This window comes from Thamnophis sirtalis, unplaced genomic scaffold (genome assembly GCF_051295495.1).
Source record: "Thamnophis sirtalis isolate CommonGarterSnake01/CBP01778 unplaced genomic scaffold, rThaSir2_p1.2 scaffold_1, whole genome shotgun sequence".
NCBI lineage: Eukaryota > Metazoa > Chordata > Lepidosauria > Squamata > Natricidae > Thamnophis > Thamnophis sirtalis.
In genome coordinates, this window is record NW_028261381.1 from 65,464,442 (window position 1) to 65,490,965 (window position 26,524).

Below are 26,524 nucleotides of genomic sequence, written 5' to 3' on the forward strand. Positions count from 1 at the left end.
TTACATACATTTACCATATTTTTTGGAGTATAAGTATAACCTTTTCTCCCCAAAAAAGAGGGTGAAAATCTGGGTGCATCTTATACACTGAATACAGCATTTTTGGCCTACCGAAACCCCGCCCCCTTTGCAAAAATGGATGTGCAGAGGGTTTGGGAGGCCTCCAAAGTGCTCCTGGGGGCTGGGGAGGGCAAAAGCGAGCAGAAAACAGGGCATTTTTGCTATTTCCCCCCCCCAACCCCCAGAAGCACTCTACAGGTTTCCCACAACTCTGCATGCCCCCCCCCTTTTTGTGTGTGTGCAAAAAACGAGATATGCAGAGGTTTTGGGAGGCCTGCAGAGTACAAAAACTTTTTTTAAAAATTTACCTCTTCAAAATCATGGTGCATCTTATACTCCAGTGCGTCTTATAGTCCAAAAAATATGGTGCACTACTACATGCTCATATGAATCGTTCTCCCTATCCTGCGACAACTTCCCAGAGAAAAAGTCAGATGACAAAGCCAGTCAGAGCAATTGTGTGGAGCTTATGTGACATCACCAATACCTCTCTTTTTCCAAATCTGTAAAGCACTTTTTAAAAACCCTTTTTAGAAAGTGGTTGATATGGAGCGAGAATTGAAAATTAGACACAGAATGTATGTGGGTTTGGGTCAGTGGTGGGTTGCAGGCGGTACATCCTGATACAGGTGTACCAGAGCCTGCCCGGAGCATCAGGTACCATTCTGGTACGGTGCCCCGGAGGGCCCACCTGTCCTCCCGAGCTCCTTACCTGTTCTTTAAAGCCTTCAGCACTTCCGCACATGTGGATGGCGCGTACAGCACCTGTGCAATGCTCCGGCGAGCAACTGGAGCATTGCGGAGGCTTGCAGAGGCATCGCTGGAAGATACGACGCATGCTTTCATGTGGAGGACGCCGGACCCTGTTGCAACCTTACCGATTGCAATGGGATCCGGAACCCACCACTGGTTTGGGTACAACAGCTTTGGTGAAAACAAGGTAAGGGATACACTGATACGCAAAGTACAAAATAAGAAAACCGAGAACCCAAACATATTGTTAGTATGGGAAGAAGCATATCAGCTTGGCACTGAGCTTGCTTGAGTGTTTGTTAGTAACTCTAAATAATGAAGTAGATGTCACACTGGATTTAAAAAACACCATGTTCCTTCTTCAAGAAACTCTTATCTTCATTCAAACAGCTGAAACTCACCCAGAAGGCATCCCCGTGTAATGGGCCCACCATAGTCATGAAAAGTGGCTGTTGGAGGAGAGCAAATACGGCACTGATCAAAGACTGGAGTCCGGTCAATGTACCAAAGTGATTGGAAGGGTACCTGGTGATCCAACATAATACGAAGAAAATGACTCTCAGAAAGCCAGAGAGGCTATTGACAACCCTTACCCCAACATCTCCACGGAAATAGCCATTCTTAACAACCACAAGTTTCTATTTTGTTTAGGGAAATGGAAATCTATCACTTGTTCAGGGTTGGGGAGCCTGTGGTCCACTAGAAACTGCTAAACTGCAACTCTCTGCAGCCCAGTCAATATGTCTAATGACGGAGAACGCTGGGAACGATAGTTCAACAACCTCTGGAAGGCCACAGGTTCCCCACCCTGCTCAAAAGCTGTCCAATCTATCAATATTATAAAGATTTAGAAGCCTCGATGGATTCAACGTGTATTTAGGTCTAAGAAAATGCTAATGGAAAATGTAAGAAGAAGATAAACCGCCACTTCTTCTTTAAAAACCATGAACAGTATTTAGACTCAGTAATTGGAACAGAAATTTAACCGATGCTCGTCTTCTACTTCACCTGCTTCCATTCTTAGGGAAGATTTGTTCCCTTGGGAAAAAAGACAATAAGCAAGAAAAGAAAGCCGAACTCACACGGCTTTCTTCTTGGACAGACTACACTGCTCAAACTAGAAGGACTACCCCATTTTAACCTGAGTAGCAGACCATTCTACCAAACTAGGCCAATCCCCTTGCACCCATTCTCAAGTGCAAAAGATTCCCCCACAGTGGCATAACTTACACAGCAGCATAGAGAGCTCCACAGGCAGAATGGAAAAAGCCGCGCACCATGGTGTGAAGAATGAAGGTCACATACTGTAGGGGAAAAGACACAAAGAAAGGAGGAGGAAATCAACAGGAGTCATTAAATGAAAAACAAGCTAAGGAGCTAAGGAGGGTGGGAAAACAGCACTTAGGCAACTGAAGAGCATTATCAAAGGGAGGGAATATCAAGGAAAATCAGAGGAACGAAGAACACAATAGAAGTTACCTGCAGAGGAAGATTGTTGATCAAACAGGTGACACCAAACCCAACCAACAGAAGGTTGGTGGTGACAAAAGCTCGGATAGCATTGGTGAGCTTCTGGATCTTAAGGTAGCGGACTTTAGGTGGAATTCCTTTCACCTCAGGACTAGAAAGATAAAGGAAAGTCATCATTGGTCCTTCTGTTAAGTGCCCCAGTATCTCTACCCTCAAGCATGGGTTGCATTCTACATTTGCTGTTTTGACATTTAGAAATTATCCAAGTCTCACTTGATAGATCCAGCACGGTTTATATTTCCTGGTGCATCCACACAATCCTTTATGCGCCAGTCCATCACATAGCCAATGAAGGGACAAGTGAGAAGACATAACAACTGCATGACACCAAAGATGGAAGAGTAGAAACTGACTGTCCAACAAAAAAGAAAGGAGAGAGGGAATGAGAATATAATTCAAAGAACCAGGAGAAATATTCCTTCCCTAACCCAAATAAATAAAAGCATATTATTCTAAGTTCCGGGCAGTGGAGGGGCAGGGAGGATGGGATAGAAGTATAAAATCACATCGTAACAGAAATGAAACATTCAGAACAGCAGGAATTCTCTTGTCCAGCTTATTTACACACTTGGATCAATCTGCTGACCATTTTATCCCTTTTGCCTTGAGCCTCCCATTCCATTCCAGGAAGCTCCTGTTAACATTCACAGTGATAATGATGGTTCTGCTCTTTCAGCACTTTGATTTCACTAATGTGAAAAATCATCCCCTTACATCTACCCAGTAATCAGAGAAACACAAAGGGGTCAGATGTTTGGCAGTGCTTGAGCTCACAGCAATGGCTAGAATTTTTGGAAGGACATTTGGAAGGTTTGCTTCCTGGGAAATGGAGGATTTCACCTTAAAGCTTAGACAGAGAACTGAATGCAGAAGTCCTTTATAAGATTACATTACACAGATACTTTGAGAGACCTATCTTAGCCCCAGGCAATTAAGGCTCCTGCCTGTTTTCTCGGTTGTATCCTCCAATTCTTTTGGCACTGGAATAAAAAGGAAAGAAAGAAAAAGCCCACATCAGATTAACCAGATTTTCTTTTCAGGATAGAACTTTCAACTAGAACTATGGCACAGGTGGCACACGGAGCCTTCTCTGTGGGCAAGTGAGCTGTCGCCCAGCTCAGTTCCCTCCAGCTAGCTGGTTTTTGGGTCTCTGCTGCCTATGTGGGAGACACACGCGCATATGTGAGAGAGGGGGAGTTGCATGTGTGGGGGCAGCATGGAGGGACAGCGTACACACCCTGCGCCCATTTTTGGTTCACAAGAGGCTTCAGGGAGGCCTACTAGGCCCAAAATGGGGCATGGAAGGTGTCACACTCATGAGTGGGGGGAGCAGGGGGAGGGTTGTGTGTGCATACGCAGGGGATGGGGCACTTTGCATTGTGGGTGTGGGCATGTGCGCACGCTGTCAATTTCAGCACGCGAGAACAAAAAGGTTAGCCATCACTGAACTAGAAGTTCATTAAGCAGGGAGAAATGTCCTTCCTCCCATTGCTTCCTTTTCTCCTGCATTGTTTCCAGAAACGCCCTTCCTTCCCCATTGAGCTCACCTGGGTACACGCCACCCGTCACCTGGAACTCCAGCATCTTGTTCATGGCTGCCATATAGAAGATGATTCGCAACTGCGTCATGCCCATTAGGATGAGGCTCCATAGAAAGATGGGAGAACAGACACTACGGCAGAAGGGGATGGAGCCTGCAGCCAGAAGGAATACGTTGTGGTGATTAGAATGCTTTTTGGACAAACAAATGAACATCCTTTCCATTTTACTTGTACGGAGGAATTGGATTGTGTCTCCATAAGGTGCTTTATGACTATGGCCTCCAAGACTTAGCAAGCTGTCCCAGCCAATCTATCTGGCATCAGACTGAGAAAGACTGATGTAAACAATCCTTTCTTAGCCCTCTGCTTTTCAACAAGGTCGGTAATAAAGATTCACCTCAGGGTCAGAGATTATGATCTCTTAGGAAGAGATTGGGTATGCAGTACTTCAGGAGGCTTTAACAGAAAGGCAGTGATGCTTAATGCAGGGTGTCCTCGCTGAGCAACTCCCCTGTTTAGTGACCATTCAAGTCATAATGGCACAGGAAATATTTCCGACTAGTCTTTGCACTTGTGATTAACATGGGGCACTTCGTAACCAGAGGGCATTGGCAACCAATGGAGTATCGCATGGTCAAACGATCACCATCAGCACACTTCTCAACCAGCTTCCGATAAGCAGAGTCAATGGAGAAGCCAATAGTACAATTGTAGTTGGGATCACGTGATGATTTGCTTAATGATTGTGTCGGTTCCAACTGTGGTTATTAAGTGAGAACTACCTACAAGTAGAGAGGATTTTTGTTTCACTGTATTTGTTTCTTAATCAATTAAATAAACCTTTTCTATTATTTACAAACCTGGATTGAATTCAAAGCCCACAAAGGTACTGGCCACATTGCTTAGTTTTTTTATAAATTTCACTATTTCCCTGGCTGATGTTCTAACCCAGGGTGTCAAACTCGTGGCCTGCAGGCTGGCTGCGTTATGCACAGGCCACACCCACCCCCGTTCCGCAAATGGGGAAAACGTCATGTGACAGCAACCTGATGCCGCAAGTTTGACACCCGTATTCTAACTTATACTGCTACAGGATTGCTAGAAACCTAAGACAGAAAAGACCTGGTTCCTTTAGGAGAACAATGCAGAGTTAATTCAACTACAACACCAGGTTTGTTGTTGTTGTTGTTGTTGGTTTGCTTGCTTATCTGTATGGTCAAATGAGCAGTAGTTGGACTGGTGATCGACATCATTCCTATTTCTATCTGATTTTTGTTTTCTTTTCTTTTTCCACTCACCACTGCCTAGGAGGAGGTGTTTCCCTCCAAAATTAGGACTAAAGCCAACAAACAAAAATGCTGGGGCTGCCTCCTGCCAACAGATGGAGCCAGATGCCAGGGCCTGTTCTCATCTGTGGCAGCCACAGCTAACAACTCCCCCTGATGCAACAGGCCCAAATTTGGAGAGGGGAGGAACAGCTTGGAGGGAAGATACATCTTAGTGCCAAATCTACAAACTGTAGAAGTTCCCACTTCTTAAGAAGGCTAATACCAGCCCCCAAACCCCGGCAGCCTTTCCAGAAGCAGCCTTGCAAGGCAGGCACATGACAAATTAAACTGCAAGCTTTGTGAAAAAGGCTCCTTGACCACATCCTCTCCCTGCCCAGCTTCTCTCACTGAACTGAGGGACGGCGAAGAAGGAGGAGGAGGACTCACGCTGGGCAGATTTGGTGGGTCCTTGGCAGAGATCCTGCACTGATGGGTAGAGTGCCTCTTTGCCCCCCTCCAGCTGCGGCCCCCTCTGGCTTAGCCGCTGCCCCACAGCCGTCACGTGCCTGTAGAATCGGTCACCAGTCACCTTGTGATCTAGAGCTAGGCTGCTCAGTTTGATCTTCTTCCTGTATCAGGGATAAAGGATCGAGGAAGAGGAGGAAGAGAGATAGAGTTGGACTCACACACTGAACAAAGCCCTTACATGGACTCTTTGGCTTTTGGTAGTCTCTCAAGTGAACCCAGCCTTCATGAGTTACATGAGTGACCATCTTTTATTGGGGAAAAATAGAGGACAAACACAAAAAAGGGGGCAAATCTGAAAGAGGTCTGCAGGGATTTTAAAAAATGTTTATGTTTATAATTTTGCTTTACAGAGGAAAACTTAAGAGCAAAACCGAGGACATAAATAATTAAATAAATCTAAAATGTTTCTGAAATAAAGGATTGTCATTTATAATTAAGGACATAGGACCACTGCAGTTAAAAAGCATGGCAAATGAATTTTGTCTTAATCGCATAAAACGCTGCTTGTTTAATAAACTACAATTATGCAAATCATAGTGTATATAATGTATGATTATGGTCAGAAATGATCCTGGCAATGTCACCTCATATTAGCTAAAACCAAGCCTGAGTTTTCTCTACTGCAGCTGATTAAAAAAAGGGGTTTTGTTAGGGATGTAATCCTAGTCTTGGGTTGGCAATATATGTATATATATATAAGCCTTGATTGAAATAATGTATCTGGCACTTTAAATGCTGAAGTGAGATGTGATTGGATGCTGTTGCTTTAATCGGCCATAAGAGGGAGTAGGAACTACTACTGGTTGTTCCTGTATGTTCTCCGTGCTTGTTATTGGAGTTGAATACTGTATATTGGATGGTGGCTACTCTGTATGTTAGTTACCTGTCTACATGGTGAATCGTGAGTTGAACATCTGTAAACCAACGTGTTGTATCATAGACTGTGTATATAATTCAAGACTACTTAGCGCTTGTTTTGGAGAATGTTTATCCTACTTTATTTTTGTTAATGCAAGTAAAGTTATCCTTGTTTTAACTTCGGCGGCTGTGATTGATAGTGTGACTATTCAGTGGCACATTCCTTGCTACCTTCTGCCACTCAACTCTAGTCTCCAAAAGGAGATATACTTAACAGTTTTCCCTCCCTTAATTTCTACGACTTGGCAGAAAACAGAGGTGAAAAAAGGACAAGAGAGCCTGAGGTACAATAGAACATGTACTAGAAGAGTCTGATGGGACCCAAGCCAAATACAAGGCGGTGCATTAGGGAGAGCTTCAAGACTTGTGGACTATTCCATGGGAAAGCAAGCCTCTCTTCAAACTCTTGAGAGAAATGCCTTGGGGTTGAAAGGAAAAGCTGAGCCAAGGCTGGCATCAACATTTGGCACCTTTAGGAACCTGTCAAGGTTTGGATTGGGGGGGGGGGTACTATGCCTGTTTCAGGAAGAGTGACAGATGTTTGGGTATACCATCTTTTTCATCTCTTCCCTGAGTCTCTGACCCAGGGGGATACTACAGAAGTAAGAATCGCTTTGAAAGCCTGAAGTTCCTCTGCATGCTAAGCTTTCTGTTCATCATCAACTAATCAGAACATAGAGTTAAGTAACCAGTAGCAAGCCAGTTTTCTGCAATGTACACGATGTAAATTTTAGCAAAAAGTAGAAGAACAGAACTTCCCAAAATTGAAAAATGGTATAAATTGTTAGATGATAGAAATAAAAGGAATAAGAAATCGGGAAATGTAAAATGTATAGTAGAAGAATTAGGATACAGTGGTAAGAGGGTAGGAAAAATAATTTAAGATATACAAATGTATATACAAAAGATATACAATATAACAAAGGGAATATGATAGTCTGATACAAATAACTAAACATAAACAACTAAGGAAAGGAGTAAAAAACAAGGTGACCACAAATGTAAAATTAGAATGTATAGAAGGGGAAACAATAACTAAAGATGCACCGATAGGTATCTGCTGTGAGAAGGAACACTCAGTTCCGGTGTTGTTTGTAAGTTATGTGTATGTTTTTGTTGATGTGTTTAAGTGTTTAAAATAAAAATAAAAACTTCCCCAAATCAAGCCAGCACATGGCAGCAAAAAGCATGCCATCAGAATACAGCCAAAGCAATTTTTCTCCTAAGCATAATACCAGAGGGGTTTAAGAAAAATGTACTCTATCTAATTATACATGTACTAACTGCGGCGCGCATAACTTTTGCACAGTATTGGAAAAAAGAAAATACACCATCAGAGCTAGATATAATCAGAAAAGTGTTGGCCTGTGCGGAAGCAGATAGGCTCACTCTTGAACTTAAAAATAAAGGGGAATCAGAATATTTTGAAGTCTGGAATAGATTTTATGATTGGTATAAGACAAGGTGACAAGACTGAAACAAACTGTATATATTGTGATTGGACAGAAGGCTAGATAATGCACTAAGTAGGCTAAGTTAATGGTTGAGACTAATTGTGTATAATGTGAATGTATGGTCACTTTGACTCTGCGGTACTGCATTGTTTTAAATGTAAAAATAATAAAAATATATTTTTAAAAAAAGAAGACAGCCAAAGCAATTCAAAAGGAAACAAAGTCTGTGACAGAAGCTTCACAGAACCTGACACATCTCTCCTCTAATAGGACTACTTAAGATACTAAAGCAGAGAATGCTGACCCTGACAGGCAAGAGATTGCATATCAGCCCAACTTCCATTTAGCGTAATGTACTGTAACTGTCCACAAGCTGATGTGCTCCTGAACTCCCAAAATTTCTAAAGAACGTGGCAAATAGGCAGAAATTAACGGTAATAAATAGAGCACATCTGATGGGGATAGATTGGTGCAGTGTCTGCAATAAGGAGGGAGAAGAGCCACAATATAAATTCTTGAGAATCATCATTCTTGCACTCTGTTTAGCAGATGGTTTGCCCCACTCTACATTAAGGGGGGAGGGCTGTTTAGAGCGTCTCCTCTTTCAAATTCCTGGGAGTGCACATTAGCCAAGATCTCACCTGGAAAAATAATACCTCCCAGGTGGTCAGGAAGGTTCAACAGAGACTCCATTTCCTTTGGGTCATGCGGAAAAATCAAGTGGAACAACGACTGATGACTTCCTTTTATCGGGCTTCAATAGAAAGCTTCCACACATATTGTGCTACGGTATTGTATGCTGGCTTGACCGCCGCAGACAGAAAGGCATTACAGGGAGTGAAGAGCAGAGTACAAAAAATCATGGGCTGCCCCTGACCACACTGGATGAAATCACCAGGACCCACTGTCTTAGCAGAGTAAGGAAAATCCTCAGGAATGATTCACACCCTGGTCAGCGCTTCTTTACTCTCCTACCATCCGGCAGGCGATATAGAAGCATAGCCAGCCAAATGAATAGGCTGAAAAATAGCTTTTATCCGTGGGCCGTAACTGAATACAACATAACACCACAATCAGGTTTAATATGATAGACTTGCAGGGCCAGCACAACAAGCAACATATTTATACCAGTGTAATTATATACATGTATATATATGGGAATGTGTGCTGGTTATTACTTATTTGGGTTTAGGGATTTCTTTTTCTTTTACGTAGTGTGTTATTGAGATGTATTCAATGTCTTGGGGGGGGGAGTGGAAACTGCACCAAGGGAGGGTCATTCAATTTCATTGTACACATGTTGTATATTGACAATAGGGGTTTGATTTGATTTGATGGTTTCCCTATAGAAAACAGGTACAATTTTGATTAGTTAGAGTTACATTGGCATGCAATTTCTACTTACGTATAATTGGCCTCTTCTGGAGCTGGGAAGGACTCCTTAGGCCAGTTGATCACGCAGTTGAGGAAGATGAGGCAAGCCAGGCCTGACCAGACAAGCATGATAACGATGAAGGAAACTCCTGCATCATAGATCAGCTAATAGCAACATGACAAGAGACAAAATAAATGTGAGAAATGGTAGAAAAGCCACAGAGAAAAGATGGGATGGCTTTGGATAATTATGCCTACTTCCAATAAGTAGGCATAAAAGAGGCTAATGAATTATCTAATACCTATACAGAAAGCAATTCCTGTGAATTCTGTGCACACAGTTGAGAAGGTGCACCCATCTCTTCACCTAAACTTGAGAAACAATGACAAACAATGTCTATGAGATTCTCAATCATCCAGGTTATAGTTGTTCCAAAGGTGTTTTTCCAAAGGGGACTTGACTTTCTTGTTTGTTTTCCTTGAAAACATTTTGCTTCTCACTCTCCGAACTGAAGAAGCTTCTTGGATGAGAAACAAAATGTTTTTAAGGGGAAAAAACAAGGAAGTCAGTTGCCCTTTGAAAAGCACCTTTGGAATGACAGGTGATTTGTTAATCAGGCCTGCTTTTACTCTCCCTTCCTCTTCCCAGTGGTAGAATATCCTTTGCTGGTAGACCACACATCTGGATTCCTCTAGTGTCTCTCCCAGCCTATCTTTCTGTCTCATCAGCCAAGAGAGAAGCATACAGACATACAACCCACAGCTGCCTTTGACTCTCCGGATCAGGAATTTGGGATTAGGACGTTCCTTGCTGCATCATCCGGTTCTACTACATACCTTAACTCCAGGAAAAGTAACAGCAGAAGAAGCATAAGAGCCAATCAAGAGTGCCATGAAAGTAGAACGCAAGTTTCCAAACATGTTGGGCAGCTAAAGAGATACAAAAAGACAATAAACAGAAATATATTCCCTAGTCTGGTCCTTTCAAGTTACTCTCTTTTAGAGCCTTTTATTTTATGTAGACTATAAATAACCCTAACGGTAACCCAAAAAGCTGGATCCTTCTTTATTTTCCATATTCTCATCTAAATCATTCCCACTTCTTCTACATTCTGATTTTCCATCAGATACATATTCAAACCACATGTATTATCACTGCCTAACGATTTATAGTGCAAAGCTTCACTTGTGTACTCAGAAGCCAAGACCCAATGAACTAAGTGGCCTACGATAGTAGCATTAACTAATACAATGTTTATTTTAAAATTAGATACTACTGCCTTAAAAATCTCAAAGCATAAAAACCAGCAATTAAAACAATAACAAGTTGCTTAAAGCATATTGTACATTAAAATGTTATAGGTAATATACAGAATCTATAACAAAATCATAAGAAAGGTAGCAATAGAAGATCTAAAAATCACACCGACGTTATAATTAAAAGACTGGGGGAAATGAAAATATATCTGCCTGGCACTGAGTCAATAATAGCTCACTTGGGAGACTTTTCCAAAGTCCCTTGAGATGACCTTGTCAGGTCAAAACCTATTGGAAGAGGGATTCCTTCAGATACAACAGTCCCAAACTTATAAAAGGCTAAAATCAGCATTTTGAAGTGGAAATAAACTGCATGACCATGGAGATCATAAAGAACTGGCATGATGTATTCATATTGCCCAATTCCTTTCAATACTCTTGCTACCAGAGTTCGGTGCCAAGTGAAGCTGCTGAGCCGTCTCAGGGTAGCTTTACATACATCCCATTACAGTAATCCAACAAGAAATATGTAGAAATAATGTTTTGAAGTTACTATACATCTATCCAGTTAGGGCTGTAGCTACAGTACCATATCAGCCTAAACTGATAAAGGAACTACATGCCACAAAGACTACCTGGGCCTCTACAGTCAAATATGGATCTGCAAATAGCCTTTTGCTATGAACCTGATCCTTTAAGGCACATGAAAGACCATTCAGAGCAGACTCTGGGCATAAACATCACTAACAGCACCCTGTCTGCTCTGAATTGAGCTTCAATCTGTTGCTCTTCATCATCCAGTCCATTACCAAATGAAGTTTTTGGTTCAATGTAGGTATTGACCAACATGGGGGATACACTGGAACCTGTGAGGCCCCACAATGGTCAGTCAAAAGGCCTCCATTGTCATCTTTTGTAGCCATCCATCCAAAATGAGAACCACATCAAGGGTGGTTCACATCTAAAGTGAAGCTGTTTAGTTGTCTCCAGAAAGATTCCATGGTTGATAGTCAGCTGCTGAAAGAAGCTGGGGAATCAATGAAGTTTCACTCCTCCATCTTCTCCAGGCAAAGATTATCAAGGCAGTTTCCATGTCAAAACCCCTAAACCTGATTGAAATGGATCTAGTAAATTGTTCTGTCCATTAGCATCTGCAACTGATCAGCTATCCAGGAAGGGAATGCTGGCCACTGGCCTAAAAATTATTTAGATCTTCTAGAGTCACTGATATTATTCCCAGAAATAGGCTCACTACACCTTCATTTAATGAGGTTAGCATCAGTTATGTAAGCAAGATTTAACTTTCAGACCAAACTGAGCATGCTATTCCTGCTGAATATAATAAGCCATAAAGGATAACAGGCAAACAGATTTGGGGGTGGCTGAATTACTCAAACAGTGTTAACAGGCCCTAAAAATAAAATATCCAAAGAAATCTAATGAAAACTGAGCCCTGAACACATCTACAAATTGGTCTGAAGCTGCCGAGTCTAAATTATGACTGTGCTCAACAGTTAACATGACTCAGCTAGCCATCAAGGATTATGATCTGTATTCAGCTGGATCCCAAACAGCCCTCAACTATTCAGAAAAACTGTGCTGGATGACACTGGGAAAGGATGCAATGCTGGAAGAGAAACTGCTTTCTGTTTCCATCACCAACACAAAGTACGTTTGATAATGAGCTCTTATGTTTGATCAGATTCAGGATGTGCTTTTCCTCCACTTGTGTATTAGTCATCTCCTGACTTGCCCTCATATGTATCAAGGGATTGAACAGGCTGTATGACATGGGAGAAAATGTTCAAGGGGCAATAATAATCAATCTCTATATTCCACAGGCAGGCAAATCATCAACAGAAACACGAATCGCACTAGTTGAAAAATCTGAAACCCATCAACCTCTGGGGGAGGGGTGGGGCAGACCACTCTAACAGGTTAGCCAACTCTGCAGAGAATAATAGTCTCAATAAGAAATAGTCCAAGCAAGGCAAGAGAGCAGATCAGAGGTGGGTTGCTCCCAGTTCAGCCTGGATTGGGCGAACCAGTAGTAGTGGCGGTGGGAGGCTCCACCCACCTACCTGGATGCTCCTGCGCATGCACACAAATGTGCCTGAACCAGTAGTAAAGAAATTGGCAACCCACCACTGGAGCAGATGTAAAGGAGATGTCACATCCTTCCGCCCAGTATAAATACAAAAAAGAAACCCAAATCCCTGAAGTCCAGAAAATCCACAGGCCAGGAAATCAAGGGATGAACATTAAAGCATTCCAGGAGTCTTCAAAATTAAGCCCTAAACAATCACTCAGATTGAGAGGCTGTTGAATTAGGCAGGGGTGATGTTAACAGGTAGTCCTCAATTTATAATCACAATTGAGCCCACATTTTCCACTGCTAAATGAGACAACTAAGCGTCCCATTTTATTAATTGTTAAATTAATAACACAGCTGTTAAGTGAATCTGGCTTCCCCATTGACTTTGCTTGTCGGAAGGTCACAAAAACAGATCACAGGATCCCGGGACACTGCAAACCTCATAAATATGAACCAATTGCCAGGCGCCCAAATTTTGACCTCGTGATCATGGGGATACTGCAATGGTCATAAGTGTGAAAAAGGGTGGTAAGTCACTTTTTTTAGTGCTATTGTAACTTTGAAAGGTCACTAAACAAATGTCAAGGACTACCTGTATAATCAGTTTTAAGCTTGTTTCTTTTCCTCTAGAACAGCTCTAAGGAAGGCATGGTGCCAAACCTAACATTGGATTTGGGTAAACAGTGAAACAGAGAATGGCTCCTTCTCCAGTTCCCCAAAATACACCTCTCTTTCCAAGACGAAGGGGAAAGGTGTGGCCCTTTATTCTGCCTGCTCATTGGCTGGTACTCCCCACCTGTGCCCTGAGGGTGTTTTTCTGCCTATTCCAAAACATGCCTCTGTCTCCTAGTGAAGCAGGTATAATCTTTGTATGTTTTGTATTTATGTGCAATGTCTTTCTTATGCATTTTGCAATGGAGTACAGCAGAGGGCTTGGAAGAGCTGTTGGTCAGGTCACCTAGACAAGCAAACAGGGAGAGAGAACTTCCTGCCAAGGTCACAATCCTTACATGTGGGCTTTGCAGAACCTGAAGTGACCAGAGCCACCCTGTACCTTTATAAATGGTGAACAGCAGGAAATTCCAACAGATACAGATCTTTGAGCCCTCGCTGATAAGTGCCACTAACCTCTCTTTTGTATGGCTCTTAAAGGCACAGGGTATCTTTGGTCACCCAAATGTCACAGTGTTGTCTCATAAAAACACGGCATTCAAGGAATCTAATGCAGGAGAAGAGGCTCATGACCTCTGCCAGCTAACCAGAGTGACATACACCACACAACCCATGCAGCTTATACCACAATATACACACCGCCCAACAAGGAAGATTTAGAAACACATGTAACACGCAGAGAGAAAGAGCAAGATGTTTAAAATTGTATGTTTGCATTTTACTATTTGTTACATAAGGGTTAAAAATTGCTAAAAATTACAACTGCAGATATTTAAATTCACTTGTTATCTCTGTAAATTACTTAAATTATAGGAGCACAGAGAAATGCTAATGAGAGCCAGTAGAGCTGAGACAGATTTAACATAAAAATCTCATAGGCATGTGGGTGTTAACTGTGATTCAAAGGAACAATGTTCAGATTTTTAATGCTTTTATCCTATAACATTTTGTTTTGCTTTGGATTTACCTCTAGGAAATAAAGTGGGGTGGGGGGTGGGAAATAAGCACTTCTATCTGCTGATAGAGGATCACATGTGGATAATGGTCAGAACAGAAAAAGAGAAATCTGGCATGTTAGGAAATACTAGACATCCCATGCCCTATTGTGTCATTGTTTCAGAGGTATTTCCTTACCTAATCAGAGAAACTGAATTGGCAAATAGTAACGGGAACAGGAGCAACTTCTGCTTTCCAGCTGGCTTTCTCATTGAATGTTCTTGTGAGAAGCTGGTAAGGAGCACTAGGAATTCCTTCCTTCCTTCCTTCCTTCCTTCCTTCCTTCCTTCCTTCCTTCCTTCCTTCCATCCTTTCCTTCCCTGTCATTCTGACATTTCTCCCTCCCTTTTTTCCTTCATGCTATCCTTCCATTCTTCCTCCCTTCTCTTTCTCCCTCCTTCTTCCCTTCCTTCTTTGCATCCTTCCCTCCTTTCTGCTTCCTCCTTCATTCCTTCCCACCCTGTCATCGGAGTGCACAACATGTATTGTATTGTAGGGAAGAAACTCAAAAGGGGTGGTGTGAATCATGGAAGGCGCTCAGAGGGTGGCACACACCCATCGGAGGATTGGCATGGGCTGAATAGGATGTGTGTGAGGGAGGATTCCTCCTTCCTTCCTTCCTTCCTGCCTGCCTGCCTGCCTTCCCAGCAGGCAGGGAAATGGCTGCTGCTGGAGGGTGGGGGTGGAAGCAAGGGATTATGAGAGTGGCTTGGAAACTGTTATAGAATGTTCCAAATGAACATCACATGATGAAAGCAGCATCCCAAACCACAGCATCAGCCTGAAGCAACCAAAACCTTCCCAATTTTATTCCCTCAAATCATGGGTCTGGATTTTGCACACATTCTGTAAGTTAACCCATTTGAGATATCTCAGTTTAAACACTGTTACCTATGATGCACTGTTTCACCCAATTAAAAGCCATAACAATAAGAGTTTTAGTAGTATATAGATAAAACTTACTACCTTATCTAATTGATTAGTATACTAATATCCCAAATGTATATTTTCTTTGTGCACGAATGGTTTTTTTCTAATTTGTCTGAAAAAACGCCTTTCAAAGGGAGACAAAGATTTTATTCTACTCCTTAGTTGTTCGGCTCCAAAGCAATGCTATATTTATTCTCTATTCTACAAAAGCAAAATCCTGTGCCAAGAAAAGCCATGGATATTTTGTAAATTGCCTATTGTTGGAGTGAGCAATAGTTTTAAAGCAAGGCCAGACATTAGAGTAGTTTAATTTTTTTTTCATCCTTTGACAACCACAGGTATCATGGCTGGTAATGTGACTTTTCTCGCCAAGAGTCTGGGGTTTGGGATTTTGGAGGGAGGGGAGAAGAAAAGTTAAGGAAGAAATATATATATATATATATATATATATATATATATATATATATATATATATATATATATATATATATATATATATATATATATATATATATATATATATATATATATATATATATATATATATATATATATATATATATATATATATATATATATATATATATATATATCATAAATGTCATGGAAGCTAATTACATCAGTTTTGTCCCTCATTATGGAAAATACTCCACGTAATGGAGTGAGCTCCCGTTACTTGGTCCCAGCTTCTGCCAACCTAGCAGTTTGAAAGCACATAAAAAATGCAAGTAGAAAAATAGAGACCACCTTTGGTGGGAAGGTAACAGCATTCCATGCGCCTTTGGCGTTTAGTCATGCCAGCCACATGACCACTGAGACATATTCGGACAGTGCTGGCTCCAGCTTTGAAATGGAGATGAGCACCGCTTCCTAGAGTCGGGAAGGACTAGCACATATGTGCGAGGGGAACCTTTACCTTTAATGAACAAAATGATCAGAGAACTCTGTTGCTGAAAAGCTATGGCTGTGTCACTAAACTTGGGCAGTATAATTTGGGAGCAAAAAAAGTGGAGAAATAGCCACATGTAAACTGTCGGCCATGGGCAACCTATGTGTCATCTTTACTATTTATTTGCAGTTGTTTTGGTTCAGAGAGCTGCTTAATAGAGTCCAGTTTCAAACTTACAAGGGAGTGTGCCCCATTTAAATCATTGGCACTTCTTTCATTTGCAAAAAAAAATGTTCAAAGTCTGCTGCTCGTTGCTTAATGCAGAGAATTTTTAATCAGAGATGATCACTATTAAAATTATTTTTGGCTTTTTTTACTGTAATAAAGAACTGAGAGAAAGAGAAAGACAAGCAAATTTTCAGGGAAATTCTATGAGCTTCGTCCTTTTGAGCAGCCATTAGAACAACAATAATAGAAGAGCTGTGATGGGCAAATAGGTCAACAGCATAAGAATAGCTAAAGAAACAAGCCTGTGGAGAAAACTCAGCATCTTTCCAGAGACTGGTTCAAGGCCCGCTGTAAAAACAATGCCTCCTTGAAAACCATGTTCAAAAGACTGGTCACACATATATGATTACTTACGATTATGTGTCTTGCACAGACACTTCTAAATACATATTTTTAAAGAGATAAGTCACTATCAATTCAAAGGTCATACCCCCACCTGCTCAGGCTGTCAATGTGGGTGGGGATGCAACTTTATGGTGCAGCTATAAAATCATTAAGTCAGAGCACATATTCTCATAGATCATTGTGTTTTGTAAAGAGATGCTCATATCTATGCCCACAAACTATTTGATGACTTATAAATTCTGGAATCAAGCAAGTGATTCCCCATGATTTTTCAGGCAGATAACAATCAGTTCCTGTCAAGGTGTGTTATCATCATTCACATTATCCGATATTCATATCGTAATTGTTGGCCAGCTGTCTCATAAAAACCAGAGAAACAGAGTTTTATGTGCAGTGTTGCCATTGTTGCTGTGCAGGGTTCCAGTTTTAAAATTTAAAATTGGAGGAATGTGAAGCACTCCTGTAGCAACTTCTGTAATGCTTTAAAGAAGCTGCATTTTACCTAGGTTTAGGAGGTCTGTTTAAAGACATGCAGGCAGGGACATGCAAACAGGTGCCACGTGAGCAATCCCTCTGAGCCCAAACTCCAAAGGTTTAATTACCATTGTGAAAACAAAAATAAAAACCACTCAAACATGAAGCACAGATGCCGAAAGATACTCTTGGGTATTACACAGAAGTTATGTAAATTGACTTGAAGGAATCCCAAAGAATGGGTTTTGCACCAGCAAATTAACAGCAGTAGAAGGAAAATCTTTTCCCTTCTCTGATATTATCTTTCCCTTATAACCAAGGGTGGGCTGCTACAGGTTTGCCTGGGTTCGGGAGAACCCGTAGCTAATGTTATGGCCAGTTCGGAGAATCTCCAAATCCCACCCCTGGCTGGCCCCACCCACCACGCCCCTCCCAGGAGTCTCCATGCAGCCCATTTTGTATGCAAGGTAGGTGCAGGCCCCACGCGGAGGCTTGGAGAGGGGGAAGGCCTCCAGAGCAGGTGGAGGCAGTTTTTGTCCTCCCGGAGACTCAAGGAAAGACTCTGGAGACTGGGGAAGGCGAAAACATCCCCCCCCCGCCATGGTGCAGGATGCCAACTAAGCCATGCCCACCATGGCCACGCCCACCCAGCAACAGGGAGAGAACCCATTGCTGAAATTTTTGAAGCCCACCCCTGCTTATAACCCTTAGTCTCTTTCTAGGGAACGTCTGAATGGACTTCTCGACAGACTTCCAGGGCTACCAAGGGTGATTTAACAAACCCCTCTCATACTTCTCTCTTCTGCCACTGAAGGTGTCTTCCTGCAACAGGAAGTCTCAATAGATTTCACAGTATAATTTCAATTCTGATAAGACATGCATAAAATCACTGTAAAAATATTACCGGTGCAAAAACAGATCTGAAGCACAAATTGTCAAGAAAGTTTTTAAAAACTGCCAATGAAGAACAGCAGTATGCTTTTCCAAATAGTGCTGAGACAGGTTTATCTTTGGCACCTAGCGGTTTTTCTCCCCTTTCCCCCACAAGTAAAAAGCATGTAGAATTTAGAATTAAGTACCATATTTTTCTGGAGTATAAGACGCACCAGAGTATAAGATGCACCAAGATTTTGAAGAGGCAGTTTTTTTAAAAAAGTAGATAGGTAGATAGAGGGATAGAGAGGGAGAGAAAGAGAGAGAAATACAGTAGGTAGGAGGGAAGGAGGGAGGGAGAGAGAGAAAGAGAGAGAGAGAGAGAGTCGGTAGGTAGGTAGAGAGATAGAGAGAAATACAGAAGATACGGAGGGAGGGAGAGAGTGTAGGTAGATTGGTAGGTAGAGGGACAGGGAGAGAGAGAGAGAGAAAGAAAGAAATACAGTAGATAGGTAGGGAGAGAGAGAAGGTAGGTAGAGGGAGGAAGGTAGATAGAGGGGGAGAGAGAGAAATACAGTAGATAGGTAAGGAAAGAGACAGAGAGTGAGAAATACAGTAGGTAAGTAGGGGGAGAGAGAGAGTAGGTAGGTAGGTAGATGTTTCCAGGTGTTATCTATGTGCTGGAGAAGGAAATTGCTGACAATTTGCAGCACCTAAGACTTTGTTTTGGCTGGCACAGCATTTGATCAATATAATTCTCAGCAATCAGTTAAAGAGCTTTCCAAAAGGGAAAAAAATGTTTTTGCACTCTACAAACCTCCCAAAAACAGCCAGTTTTTGTGAAAATGGGCCCATTTGTTTAAAAAAAATGCATGAATAGCCTTGGGGAGGCTTGCAGAGTGATCCAGGGAGGCGTGGGGGGGGGGAAATGAGCAAAAATCAGCCCGTTTTTTGCCAAAGGAATTACATGTATAGCCTTATGGAGGCTTATAGAGTGTTGCTGGGGGCTGGGTGGGCAAAAAATGACCCGGATTTTGTTCATTTCCGCCATCCCCAGCCCCCAGGAACTCTCTGAAAGCCTCCATAAGGGTATGCATGACCATTTTGGTGAAGGGGCGGGGGTTCTGGAGGCAAAAAATGCTGAATTCGATGTATAAGATGCACCCAGATTTTCAGCCTATTTTTTGAAGAAAAAAGGTGCGTCTTATACTCTGAAAAATATGGTATATCCTTCCAGTGGCCCAGAAGCACAATGCATCCTGGCTTTTACGTGGAATCATGTCTAATCAGAGCTCATGGTGGCTCTGGCATCCTCTAGTGCCAGACGGTGCAGGATGCATTGCAAAAATTATGGATCCATGCTTCTTGGAATTTCTTTGGTCCAAGCAATTCGATTTGAAGCACAAGGACATTCATTGTTGTACAAGCAAATTACAGTGGCTATTTAATCAGCCCTGCAAGCCATGAATACAAAATCATGCAACATAAAGCTCTAACCAGATTGATATGCTCCAGAGCCCATCCCTGAAGAAATGCCACAAGGCTGGACTGGAGCTCAGAGATGTGCTTTCTCTGAGGCTGTTTCCACCCTCTGGAGCACCATCTGCCCCACCCAGCCCTATGTGGCCTGTTAGGGAGGCCTTGATACCTTGGTTTTCTTCAATAGGTTCTGGGACAAGGCAATTAATGACCTCACTTGGGGTATGTTGCTCTACACTGATGTTTCCCCAATGTGAGTAGTTGATGTTCTTTTCTGCTATGCATGTTAAACCAGTTTTTGTTTCTTCTATTGGTATGCTGCTTAGAGCTGCTTCCATGTATAATAAACTCAAGCAAGCAAGCAAGCAAGCAATCAGCCGGTGGATCAAATTACAGGTGCAGCAATTCCCAGCAGAGCTGTGGCAGCAGTAGAGGTCTTCACACAGTCTCCTCCTTTTTGCTGAAAGGCACTTAAAGCTACAATACTGAACTTTGGATTCCTATTGTTTTGAGAAGAGGACCATACAGATGTGCATTGTAAACCTCAAATAAGCTTAATGATGTTTTAGAAACAAAAAATTAGCCAACCTTCTCTCACAATCCATTCAAGACAGAATATCCCAGCCCAAGTCCACAAAGTAGACACTCTGTTTGAATTGCCACATCTGTGGAACTAGTTGACTTCAATCCTTCTGCCCACCTGATATGTTCAGATGGAGTGGGGCCACTTCAGATCATGTCAATTAAATGCTCTCTTTCTTGTGGGACTGAGGAAGCACACCTTGTGTATCATAGCTCCTGTCCTCTGGAAAGCCACATCTCTAAGACACACATCCTCCCGACTCTCCAATTGTTTGTGTTATTGGAACCCCCATTACAAACGCTTCCATGTGTTTGTTTATATTGGTATTTTATTATTATGACTCTTTATACTGTGCTGAAACAGCAATAACACTTATATACCACTTATAACACTTTACAACCCTCTCTAAGCGGTTTACAGAACCAGCCTATTGCTCCCAACAATTTGGATCCTCATTTTACCGATTTCAAAAGGATGGAAGTCTGAGTCAACTTTAAGCTGGTGAGGACTGAACTCCTGGCAGTCAATTGAATTAACTTGTAATATGTTTTAATGTATGTACTGGATCCAGAGTCTTTGGGGGCTGCTATAACAAATCATCACTACCCACTATGGCCCTTGCCCCTTTCCCCAGCCACCAAATAGTTCTTTACTATCCTATCCCTGCAATCACAGTCAGAAAGAGCTCTACAAGTCACAAAAAAGAGGTTGGGGCAGTGACCTTTCACTTCTTATGTAAAACAGTGGGAATTCAGGAAGAATTCGCTTCTAACTTATGACTGCACTACAAAAGAACTGGTTCTAATTTATAGATCTGTTGTAAGCTTAGTGATCTGAGGAATCTCTCTCTTTTTGGTAAATGCTTTCTGTAATATTTACATTCTAAAAGACATGAGATTCCTGGTGTGTCTTTCAGTTCAGCCAAGAGTAAATCTAGGCTCAGTTAAAAATAAATGTGTAATCAATGTGTCTGAAATGAAGTGAAACAGACACACCCAATCAAAACAGGCCCAGACCCAAAGCTGTGGTCTCAGCTTAGTAGAAATTTAGTAGAAAGTCTTGGCAAAGCCAATCAATTACAGATTGTGCCTGAAATTTCTCAAGTTGAGCAATATAGAAAATCTGAGTAAAATGAACAAACTAATTAAGCTCTGAAAACTAAGCCAGTAGGTCTTTAATCCAGGGATGGGAAAAATAATTTAAGACCAGAATGATCCACCCTGACCTCAGAACAAGCTGTTTTGATCTTGCTGGAAGAATTCTAGTTAGACAGGCCAAGCGAAAGGTTATTTCAGTACTTACAGTTAAGGAGGTGAAGGTCAGGCAGATTCCACCAAAACCATTTAAGGAAAGGCCAAGAAAAATCAATGGAGAAAGAACTGGGAAGGAGAACAGAAATATGGGATGAGAAGATGGATGGTGTTCACAAGGAATGGAGATTTGTGAGAAATAGAAATATAATGGAAGACTCCTGGGATAGCAGAAAGACTTGAGAACATGGTATAAGTTTTTTTTAAGGAATAGATCCATCTTTTCCACAAATGTCCCGTTGGGGAAGACACAAGCTGTAATCTAGCACATTTGAGTGTGGAGATAGTTGAAGGGATTTAAGATTGCCAATTTAAGAACCTGTCTTTTTAATATATCTAGAGCCATTAACGATGAAGCCATAACCCTCCCAGGGCCATTTCTCTATGAACCAAATTACTCATAGTGCACATGTGGGGCCACAAAGGCAGGAAACCAAATTGAGTGGGCTGAGTTGTATGATAGAACCAGGAGAAAGTCAGGAGAGAGAAATCACAGAAGAGAGAAGACTTTCCCATTTGTAAGTAATTAAAAGTTACTAATTCAATTAACACAAAAATTCTTCTCACCTAATGGGTTGTAGGCAGCCAGAGCCATAAGAGCACAGGAGAGAGCAAAGCTGGCACTATAAAGAAATAATAAGATATATCAAATCATTTATGTCCTCAAAGCAGTTTTCCTCAACCTGTGCCCTCTTGATATATAGATAACAACTCCCAGAATTCTAGCAGCCATATTGTGAGTTGCTGTGCAACACAACTGAAAAGCTCCGAGTATGAAACTTCTGCCTCAAAAAGATACCAAAGGTTATTGAAAATTATCCCCCAATTATTTCACAATTACACTGTCCACATTAAAAGTTGCAGTCTATTGTCAATTCTCCCTCCCCGTTCCAGTGCAGTTTCTAATCTACAAATTCACTTTCTAATACTTATTCATTTCTACTGAAATGAGAATTTGTGACCTAGTAACCTCCAAGGCACTTTTTTTTCTTCCTTCCAAGTATTTTCTTCAATAGGCCACCATGCCATTTGCTCCAGCGTAGAGACCTTGTTCTTCTTACCTGCCAAGTAGGCGAAGTGGCCTTGGTCCAAGTCGGTCCATCAGGATGCCAAGAGGCAAAGTAGCCGCACTCAAGAGAAAGGAGCCAATGGTGAAACCCAAGGTAAGCATTTCTTCCTGTGCCACACAACTGAAGGGATGGGTCACATTAACCACAATTGAAACATTGGTGTTACTCTTATCTAAAGAGAAATGACAAAATAGATTAGAACATTGATTTCAAATCCCATTTTACATTTATTCTACCCTAGGGCATGGTTGTTTTTTGTTCCTAAAGAAGCACAATCAAGTCCTGTTGCACATCTTCCTTCTTGCTGCATTGAAGAAACACAAAATTGTGGAGGTCTTTGATGCTCTCTGAGCTTGGTTGTTTTCTTCAGACACTGCATTACCAGACTAGGTAACATCATCAGTGGTAGAAGGCAATGGGCTTTGCTCTCATTTTATATACTAGTGGCTTGCCCTCTCAGTGTTTGTAGGAGTTGGTGGCACCTTGATTGGGCTGTTTATTATTAGTTTGTTTTTCTAAGTTGGTAGTTCCATGATTGGCGAATTATTTCTTGATTGTTGGTTCAACATTGTTGATTAAACACAACATTCTCATGCACAGCAGAGAAAGCAAAAAGAAGAGCAGAATGACCTGGGAAGGAACAGGATCTGAATCACATTCTGAGTGTTCCAAATTATTGCTGTGGGCTCATTCTGAACCTAAAGGGATTGCTTTGCTAGTAGAATAGCCGGCCAAGAAAGGCGGAGGGGGGGGGGAGGGTGTGATTCTAAGTTAAAGAGAATGCGGGCAGGGAATAGTAATGGATTTGGCCATCATTTATAGTGAGAGCAGCTCTTTCTAAAATTTTAATAAAGTCAGACAATAATCTGTTTCTTGTCAAAGATTTAGGAGACAGGCGGTGATCTGAGGTGCTGTATCACAAGAAACAATAAAAGCCTGACTCCAAAAAATGAGAGGTTCAGGCACTTGGAAGAATTGTAATCTGTTTTTCCTATAAATGCAAGGTCAATTTTATAAGGAAGAACACTGTTTTAAGATTTCTCGGGGTCCTTGAGAAAAATAGTAGGAAAATAAGAGCTAATCCATCCAGTGTGTTTATTACAAAAAGATGGTTTGAAACAAGCTTTGTGGGATTGTTAATCTCAGATGGTCAGAGTAAGGGACCACTGCTACATCCTGCAACATGGAATGCTTCACAGCTTTAGCACAAATTAGGATCATGGGAAACTGCACTTCACGGGGAACTACAATGTGGAGATGTTTTATGAAAATTAATGATAAAGGACCCCACAGAAACTGTTTTAAGCCATTACTATGTAATAAAACCAGCTCTATCAATTTGGTACTAATTCGTTTATTCTCCCATCTTCAGTCCCTCACATATGTTACAAGATTTGGGTAGAATCCTTGGAAGAATCATATGAATGCCAGACCCCAAGGCTGAAGCTGCTGAATCCATTTGCATTGAGTTTCCCTCTCTTTTATCAAGTACACAATATTAGTACAAGTTACTAGTCAAAGTTCTGTCAGATTCATTCTTAATTCTGTCCCTACCGAGGCCTTATCAATAGGACCCAATCTGCTTCATCTGCAAATGTTTTGATAAGTGCAGAATTGGGGATGGGGCAAGCAAGGATCTGTAGGAATAAAAAATGCAACACTTTGCTCAGAATAGCACCCGCAATCTCTCCACAACCCACATTATCATTTCATTTCACCTAATAGGCTCAGAACCCCCCCCCCCCCAATCTTACTCACCTGTGCACATATGGGAGTAGAAGCCTTCAAGTTTGAGCATAATGAGTAAGGAGGTCCAGCCCAGCAAAACAGCAGAGAAAAAGAGATTTTCCACCACCGCAGTACAGGCCATCCACCAGCGTCGCCGGTATGCCTGATGCAAGGTGGGTGCCATCTTCCTTCTGGCTTGTAAGTGGAGGCTGCAAACAAAACAAGATCATCATCTTTCTTGGCACCCAGGTCTTATTTATTATTCCACTGATTTTGACCTGGAAATTACAGGTAAGATACAAAGGAGCTATAACTCAGTGGTAAGACTTGCTATAGCAATAGCACTTAGATTTACAGATGAAACTCGAAAAATTAGAATATCGTGCAAAAGTTCATTTATTTCAGTAATGCAACTTAAAAGGTGAAACTAATATATGAGATAGACTCATTACATGCAAAGCAAGATAGTTCAAGCCATGATTTGTCATAATTGTGATGATTATGGCGTACAGCTCATGAAAACCCCAAATCCAGGATCTCAGAAAATTAGAATATTACACACAATCAATAAAACAAGGATTGTACATAGAACAATATCGGACCTCTGAAAAGTATAAGCATGCATATGTACTCAGTACTTGGTTTGGGCTCCTTTTGCAGCAATTACTGCCTCAATGTGGCGTGGCATGGAAGCTATCAACCTGTGGCACTGCTGAGGTGTTATGGAAGACCAGGATGCTTCAATAGCGGCCTTCAGCTCTTCTGCATTGTTCGGTCCCATGTCTCTCATCTTTCTCTTGGCAATGCCCCATAGATTCTCTATCGGGTTCAGGTCAGGCGAGTTTGCTGGCCAATCAAGCACAGTAATCCCACAGTCATTGAACCAGGTTTTGGTCCTTTTGGCAGTGTGGGCAGCTAGAAAATGAAGTCAGCATCCCCATAAAGCTCGTCTGCGGAAGGAAGCCTGAAGTGCTCCAAAATCTCCTGGTAGACGGCTGCATTGACCCTGGTCTTAATGAAGCACAGTGGTCCAAAGTCCTGTTGCTCCTTGGTCCAAAGTCCTCTTTTCTGATGAGAGCAACTTTTGCCAAAAGCATCAAAAACTAGTTCAATGACCGTGGGATTACTGTGCTTGATTGGCCTCTCCATTCTTCCTCCCTACTATGGGTCCTTGGTTTCCAAATGAGACGCAAAAGTTGCTCTCATCAGAAAAGAGGACTTTGAACCACTGTGCTTCATTAAGACCAGGGTCAATACAGCCGTCTACCAGGAGATTTTGGAGCCAAGTACTGAGTACATATGCATGCTTATACTTTTCAGAGGTCCGATATTGTTCTATGTACAATCCTTGTTTTATTAATTGTATGTAATATTCTAATTTTCTGAGATCGTGGATTTGGGGTTTTCATGAGCTGTACGCCATAATCACCACAATTATGACAAATCACGGCTTGAACTATTTTGCTTTGCATGTAATGAGTCTTATCTCATATATTAGCAACCTTTTAAGTTGCATTACTGAAATAAATGAACTTTTGCATGATATTCTACTTTTCCGAGTTTCACCTGTATATACTGCTTATCAGTGCTTTTACAGCCCTCTCTAGGCAGTTTACAGAGTCAGCCTATTGCCCCTAACAATCTGAGTCCTCTTTTTACCAGCCTCAGAAGGATGGAAGGCTGAGTCAACCTTGAGCCGGTGAGAATCGAACTGCCAAACTGCAGGCAGTCGGCAGTCAGAAGAAGTAGCCTGCATACTGCATTCTAACCACTGTGCCACCACAGCTCTTACATGATAAAGGCCCCAAGTTCAATCTCTATTCCCTTCAAAAAGGGTTAAGAAGGAAAGCCCATCACCACCTATATTAGATGGAACAACAGTCAGATCTCATAGCAGGAGATTCCTACTTTTAAATAATGGGATACAAAACTCTTCCGAACTCACTGGAGTTATTAAAAATCTAGACAATGAATGAAGCAGCATTCCAGCTTGACACTACACATTGGGGTGGTGATTCTTGTCGATCACTATATCCTGGAAGGCAAGACCTAGCAGCAAAATACTATAAAAGGGGGCATATATAACCCTGAAAACTATTTTTAAAAAAG

The 26,524-nt window shown here is 41.7% G+C and overlaps 1 protein-coding gene across 4 annotated transcripts in view; it reads right to left on the reverse strand.

Annotated features, from left to right (window-relative positions):
- Positions 1–26,524, reverse strand: part of SLC43A1 (solute carrier family 43 member 1) — a 37,369-nt gene that overhangs the window by 2,634 nt on the left and 8,211 nt on the right. For all 4 annotated transcript variants that reach the window (XM_087714159.1, XM_087714152.1, XM_087714145.1 and 1 more), the window contains 13 exons: positions 24,446–24,624; positions 22,679–22,859; positions 22,185–22,240; positions 21,610–21,686; positions 10,264–10,356; positions 9,458–9,591; positions 5,600–5,781; positions 3,891–4,037; positions 3,288–3,323; positions 2,557–2,695; positions 2,293–2,434; positions 2,044–2,117; positions 1,215–1,338 (listed from right to left, as the gene is read on the reverse strand). In XM_087714159.1, the coding sequence (XP_087570285.1) occupies positions 1,215–1,338; positions 2,044–2,117; positions 2,293–2,434; positions 2,557–2,695; positions 3,288–3,323; positions 3,891–4,037; positions 5,600–5,781; positions 9,458–9,591; positions 10,264–10,356; positions 21,610–21,686; positions 22,185–22,240; positions 22,679–22,859; positions 24,446–24,599 (1,539 nt within the window). In that variant the 5' untranslated portion in view covers positions 24,600–24,624. The remainder of the gene's footprint in view (positions 1–1,214; positions 1,339–2,043; positions 2,118–2,292; positions 2,435–2,556; positions 2,696–3,287; positions 3,324–3,890; positions 4,038–5,599; positions 5,782–9,457; positions 9,592–10,263; positions 10,357–21,609; positions 21,687–22,184; positions 22,241–22,678; positions 22,860–24,445; positions 24,625–26,524) is intronic.